The 7,169-nt window shown below is 36.0% G+C and overlaps 1 protein-coding gene across 1 annotated transcript in view; it reads left to right on the top strand.

Annotated features, from left to right (window-relative positions):
* Window positions 1-7,169, top strand: part of nphp4 (nephronophthisis 4) — a 178,107-nt gene that overhangs the window by 88,881 nt on the left and 82,057 nt on the right. Inside the window, exons 9-10 of the mRNA XM_016495116.1 lie at window positions 3,099-3,269; window positions 6,749-6,878. Of these exons, the coding sequence (XP_016350602.1) occupies window positions 3,099-3,269; window positions 6,749-6,878 (301 nt within the window). The remainder of the gene's footprint in view (window positions 1-3,098; window positions 3,270-6,748; window positions 6,879-7,169) is intronic.

Genomic DNA, 7,169 nt, shown 5'->3' with positions numbered 1-7,169 from the left:
AACACTAGAACCGCCACGGGGTAAATTTTACCCGTGGCTGTTTTTAAAATGTACATAAAATATTTTGAATAAAACATTCTAGTCTCCCAGTCACTGACTTTTACTAAAATTGTTTGATTTACAATCCCCTGTTGTTAAAAACTGTTTAGATAAAACCAGATCAAAAAATGGGGCACTTATATCTATAAGCGCCAGTGCGGGTCAAATTTACCCGCTATATAATGCCTGTATGTTCGCGCTGTCATTATCGTGCTGCTTATGTTTTAACATAGTACATTGCTAGACAACACCTTTCATTCACTGAATTAGCGGTTATCACTTTCATAAATAAAGACAAAATGAGTAAAAGAAGGCAATTTATGAAAACATAGGTTATCTTAATATATTGATTAATGACATTGTATTATAATAGCCTGTTACACCACCTAAATATGTTGTCAGTGCAGGCTTGTTTAGCTTAATATTGACCGTTATGAAAAGTGACTAGTGTAGCCTGCATACAAATCCGTATGGTTTGTTCTGAGCAGTGTTGAAATCGTACGCAATACTTCAGATTCATTTTACAACTGCAGTTATGGGAGTTTCGTCACCGTGCTCTTAAAGTCCATAGCTTCAGTTTATGTCTTATAATGGTTTGATTTATTGTAATTAATTCTTGATTTTCCATCTTGCAGTTCTCAAACATAAGTTATATGCAAATAGTTTGAATACCTTTTGACATTTTGAGTGACTTTTTAACAGCCATGTTTCAATCTACCATTTATAAATATTCAGGCCACATTCATATTTGTCTTTTTTTGCCCTGAACTACCACACTCTACAGTTTTCCACTTCCTGTAGGTTTAAAGGCAGTGCATGAAATGAAAATGTACCTTATCAGTTTTCTAAATGCATGTTATGCATCTTATTGAGAACAATTTATCTGTGCGTGTTTTTTTTAAATGTTTTGACATTGTAATAATTGTCCATCACAAAACAAGTCTGTCGCTACTTCCATTTCATTGCAAAATATTTAATTAATCCGGACTTCTCTGAGCCTTGATGTTGTGGCTGTATATCCATGCCATTTCTTGTTTTTCAGTCAATAGGCAGGAAAGATAGCAATTAATATGTTATATAAAAGACATGATTCTAATCAGAGTCATCTCCAGAGAGATATTCAGCATCAATCTCCTCAAAAGATTTTGCAGAGCAGGAAACGCTCCAGAATGAAATTGTGTTGACTCCAGCGAGAGGGGAGCTTGGGAGCTGACAAGAAGGATTCAGGGTAAATTATGTAGCAGCGATTATTTCCATCTTCAGACCATGTTAGGTTGAACAAAAGCTGGGGAACTTCAGTCTAAATATCTGAACTGTTCTAAGGATTATGTAAGGATTTGTAGGAATCGTCTCCATAGTGGAAAATTGGCTATATGCCGAGTCTGCACCTTTATGAATAGAATGCTCTTAGAAAGAAAGTGTTTCTTGGAGCCGGTGCTTTAATTAGAAATATGGTTGCCAGTTAATATCCCAGCATGTGCTATGTACCTCACCAGGTGTCAGTAATGGAAAAGTGCATATGAGTTCATTTTGCTTTAATGACAGCACTTGAGCTACATCAGCTCCACAAGGTTGTTGATGATCATGTTCTTCAGCATGATTTGAGAATGAGCCAAAGAGCATCTTGAGCTTCGCTGGAAGCAAGAACATCTGACAGTTTATTCAAAGTAGTTTACATGATAAATACCACAAATTTGGTTTATTTGACCTAACCTAGAAATAGCAGAGTCTTAAAAAATTCTTATTCTTTTTTTTTTTTTTTACATTATAATATACATAAAAATAAAAAAAAAGATTTTGAATGTCAGACTTTCACTGAGGCTTAGACTTTGGCATCCAATTTTTAAAATGCGTTATATTACATTATATTTATTAAATGTTATTATTATTATTATTAATAACAGTATATATTATTAATTAATATGAAAATAAAATGAATATTTATAATGTTGCTATTGCTATTTTTAAACAGTAAATATATTAGTTGTAATAAAATATAGTGTTTAAATATATTTAATGTATATAAATTAAATATTTCAGTCATTTCAGTCATTCAAATTGTTGTATTTTCTTCGTTGTATTTTAGTTTTGTCTGCACTGTGATGATGTGCACTTGTCTGTGGTTGTGAAAGGAAATGACGGTGCTTTCTGTGAGAACAAGGTTTCTTTTGAAAGATCATAATTGAGTTCATTTGTGACATTTGTACTCAAGGCTGATAGTGCCATAGTGGGTCTGAGAGACTTGAGGGACTGTTGTCCCTATCGCTAAAGGTGATTATAAATCTCTCACTCAATGTCTCTCTCTCACCCTGTGAAGTGTAAAATACATCTCTGTGAGAGAGATGAAGCTCTTGTATAAACGCTCTTTGCTGAACTGGAGAGTATTTACCATACAGCCTATATATCACTGGCCAGATACATCAAACCTCAGAGGGAGGTGGCAGTGAGAGAAAGGGGGGCTGAATAATTCCTTCTCTCTCTCTCTCGCTCTCTCTTTTTCTATCATGATTAATTACGGTGAGCTGAGCCTGACCAGCTCATTTATTGATTGGCTTTAATGCCTGATCCCAAGGGATCATAGCAAAGCCGAGGGGAGGCTCAGTTCTCCATCTTTTTTCTCTCTTGTTCTCATTTTATAAGTCATCTTTATTTTATTTAATCTGTTTAGTTTGTGTATATGTGTGTACATGTTGTAAGGTTGATATATTTCCTATCTGTGTGATTATAGCTGCTGATGTTAGATTCTGGAAAGTGTTTCTGGCAGCACTGTTTACAAATAAGAAATCACTGTCCAATTGGTAGTATGTTTCTTTGGAAAAAAAAGTTTATATTTTCTTCTGTACTTCATAATAGTGGGAAGAAGGCCAAAAAAAAAAAAAGCCCAAATATTGGTTTATGCCAAGCAATCATGACTTTAACTTATCCATCTAACCAAGTAAGTCATATTTAAAGAGTGAAACCCTGTTCTGATGTCTTGAAAGTTCAGATGATGCTATTCGGGGACAAACTGAGAGCGAAATGTCTCTTTCTCTGTTTCTTTCTCACTCTATTTCGTTTAGATGACATCCACAGCTGTGCCCAGAGCAGCGTTTATGCAGTGTGTGCGTTGGTGTGCTTGGAGTCTGTTTTCAGATCCTGAGGGCCCCGGAGAGAATGTGTGCCTCAACTTGCAGGGCAGTGCTCTCCCCAACCCTTGGGGTGTCATGGTCTACTCTGCAAGCACACAGCAGGTAATGATTGAACACATAAAAACACACACTGGAATAATAGTAATATCACACAATGTGCCACTCCCATGCAGGCTGTTTTAAAGTCCTTATGCAATGCCTCTAATCAGAAGGTTGCAATTAAATTAATGGTGGCAGAATAATAGGTTTCTTTTGAAAGATCATAATTGAGTTCATTTGTGACATTTGTACTCAAGGCTGATAGTGCCATAGTGGGTCTGAGAGACTTGAGGGACTGTTGTCCCTATCGCTAAAGGTGATTATAAATCTCTCACTCAATGTCTCTCTCTCACCCTGTGAAGTGTAAAATACATCTCTGTGAGAGAGATGAAGCTCTTGTATAAACGCTCTTTGCTGAACTGGAGAGTATTTACCATACAGCCTATATATCACTGGCCAGATACATCAAACCTCAGAGGGAGGTGGCAGTGAGAGAAAGGGGGGCTGAATAATTCCTTCTCTCTCTCTCTCGCTCTCTCTTTTTCTATCATGATTAATTACGGTGAGCTGAGCCTGACCAGCTCATTTATTGATTGGCTTTAATGCCTGATCCCAAGGGATCATAGCAAAGCCGAGGGGAGGCTCAGTTCTCCATCTTTTTTCTCTCTTGTTCTCATTTTATAAGTCATCTTTATTTTATTTAATCTGTTTAGTTTGTGTATATGTGTGTACATGTTGTAAGGTTGATATATTTCCTATCTGTGTGATTATAGCTGCTGATGTTAGATTCTGGAAAGTGTTTCTGGCAGCACTGTTTACAAATAAGAAATCACTGTCCAATTGGTAGTATGTTTCTTTGGAAAAAAAAGTTTATATTTTCTTCTGTACTTCATAATAGTGGGAAGAAGGCCAAAAAAAAAAAAAGCCCAAATATTGGTTTATGCCAAGCAATCATGACTTTAACTTATCCATCTAACCAAGTAAGTCATATTTAAAGAGTGAAACCCTGTTCTGATGTCTTGAAAGTTCAGATGATGCTATTCGGGGACAAACTGAGAGCGAAATGTCTCTTTCTCTGTTTCTTTCTCACTCTATTTCGTTTAGATGACATCCACAGCTGTGCCCAGAGCAGCGTTTATGCAGTGTGTGCGTTGGTGTGCTTGGAGTCTGTTTTCAGATCCTGAGGGCCCCGGAGAGAATGTGTGCCTCAACTTGCAGGGCAGTGCTCTCCCCAACCCTTGGGGTGTCATGGTCTACTCTGCAAGCACACAGCAGGTAATGATTGAACACATAAAAACACACACTGGAATAATAGTAATATCACACAATGTGCCACTCCCATGCAGGCTGTTTTAAAGTCCTTATGCAATGCCTCTAATCAGAAGGTTGCAATTAAATTAATGGTGGCAGAATAATTTTGTAATTATACATTAAGAGCATAGTGCTGAAAGAAATCTGACTTTATTGTGGCATTAATGGCACTGATTAAGAAGGAAGACAAAATAAGAGCAGTTGGATTATATCACTCATAAGAACTAAATTTTTGGAAACTCATGTAAGTCTTACAAGAGGTTTTTCACAAAACATTTGTAGTTGTTTATTTTGCATGTTTATTGTAAAATAAACATTTATTGTAGTATTTAAAGTTTGGGGTCAGTCGGCTGATAGTAATTTTTTTAAACAAATATTATTGCAATTTAAAATAACTGTTTTCTATTTTAATATATTTAAAAGGTTAATAATTCCTTTAATGGCTAAGCTGTATTTGTAGTAGTCAAGAAACATTTTTTAATTATTATTCTCAGTGTTGGAAACAGTTGCGCTGCTTAATATTTTTGTGGAAACCGTGATACTTTTTTCTGAATTCCTTGATAAATAGAAAGTAAAAAAAAAAAACAGTATTTATTTGTGATGTTATGAATATGAATATTTCTTTTGATCAATTCAATGCATCATTGCTGAATAAAATGTTAATTTCTTTTTTTTTCCCTTTTTCTTTTATTTTTTATAAATCTTACTGTCCCCAAACTTTTGAAGAGTAGTGTATATATTCGTTTTAGTTGTTTATTGTAGATCTGTTGAAGTCATTGGCATCTGCATGGCAAACCTCTTCTTGCAGTAATCCTTCAGCATCGTGCAGATTGTTTTATTTTATTCGGTTATGAGGTGAATGGGAAGCCAAACACTGTAAAAGTGTGACAAAATGTGCCAAGCGGAAAATGCTGTGTGATTGAGCTGAAAGGTGCAATTTGGTTGGCTTTTCTTGATGCATTTTGCTCTCAGAATAAAGCTGTTAATAGAGGAATAACATTGTGAAAAATAAGAAAAAAATCCAATAGATTTAGCTATTATGGAAAAGAAAACCATGTTGAAAAGTTATTGTGTGTTTTGCATTTCAAACAAAATGTTAATCCAGAACTGATTATTAATTTCAAATGATGCTAAAGAATACCTCAGCATTGTATTCCATCAATATGATAATAAATGCATGATGAAATAGACATCCGAGCATGTGCACTGTAAGGTTTGCACATCCTTTTGATTCATTCTGAAACATGGTCATTTATACCCATTTTAAAACTCTTGTTATTGTACATTGCTTAATAATTATACTAATTTGAAAAAGGCACTCTGTCAAAAAGTTGCAGACAACTGAGACCAACTAGACCCTAACAACTAGATTTTAATGTGCAGCTAATTTCAGCACTCACGTCATTGGTCTAATCAGTCCTGAATGACTGTATTACATGATGTTCTTAGCTGACACTAACCCAGGCATCCTGTTTGTACAAAGTCTCCTCTTGTTCTTGAACATTTCCTAGTCGAGGGCCAGATTAACAGGAACAGCTCAACAAAGTGTCCAAGTTGTCCTTACTGAGACTAACCGCTACAATCATCATTACTCTTTCATTAGCCTGTTATCCGTCTCCTCTGTTGTACTGATGTCATATTAAAGTCGATTAACATGATTAGGAAATTGTGGGCTGCAGTTTCGGTGCAGTTCCTTTCACCATGGCAACTTTCCCAGGCCGTAGTTACGCTAAATGCTTCATCAGTGGTGATGAATAAATTTAGATTGAATGTGTGTGGATTTCACACTGTAGAGGTCACAACACCTGCTTGTTTGGGTTTGTGTGGAAGTATGAAGACCAATTATGTTGAGCTGAAAGGTTTCGTTTATGTCATGTAGTAGCATAGGGGTCATTTAAAGGTCAGTGCATGATTTCTGTGTGTGGTTTCCTCTCTATTGGTCAGACAAATATCACACTCCATTGGTTGAGCCGGTTGGGGTGGTTGGGAGCAATGTTGTTAAATATTTTGGAAAAATCAATCTTCAAATTACTTATTCAAAATTGGTACAGAATAAAGTATTTAAATATTGAAAAATGACACACTTTGGCTTTAATTAGGGACGAAAAAGTAATTGAAATGTTAAAAGTGGACCAAACTAGGTTGAGCAGTTGAGAGAAATAAGTACTTAGCATCTGGTAAACCTTCATGAATACAGTCCCTTGAAAGAAAGTTTTGCAATTTTCTCACAGACAAATTCGGGGAAATGTGTCATCAAGTTCAAGTTTTCATCTAGTGTGGAAGGAGCTTCTTGCAGCACGGCATTGAAAGTGAGCCTCCGGGAAACGTCGCCGCCTAAGAAGTTACTTTCAGCATCCCAAGGTGAGTCAGGGTTTATTGTTGTTTTTCTGCTCGGATGTGAGACCTTTCATTTGTGCCTTGTGCAGGTTTACAAGGCTGTGATGCTCCATCCAGAGAGATAATCAAAGAGCCTACACAGAAATTGAACACCACTCTCAGTAGAAGGTCTGTCTTCAGTGCTGCTACATTTCCAGCCAATTTTCTTGCATTAGTCATTGAAATGCAAGTGTTTTATAGTCTTTTACAAGAACATGCTTAGTCTTTTTACTGACTGTTGTATAGGAAACTTAGAAGCGAAAACCAGGAGATCCT

Source organism: Sinocyclocheilus anshuiensis, unplaced genomic scaffold (genome assembly GCF_001515605.1).
Source record: "Sinocyclocheilus anshuiensis isolate Anshui unplaced genomic scaffold, SAMN03320099.WGS_v1.1 scaffold122, whole genome shotgun sequence".
NCBI classification, from domain to species: domain Eukaryota; kingdom Metazoa; phylum Chordata; class Actinopteri; order Cypriniformes; family Cyprinidae; genus Sinocyclocheilus; species Sinocyclocheilus anshuiensis.
Note: the sequence above shows the minus strand (reverse complement) of the source record. Positions and strands in the feature narration are given on the sequence as shown.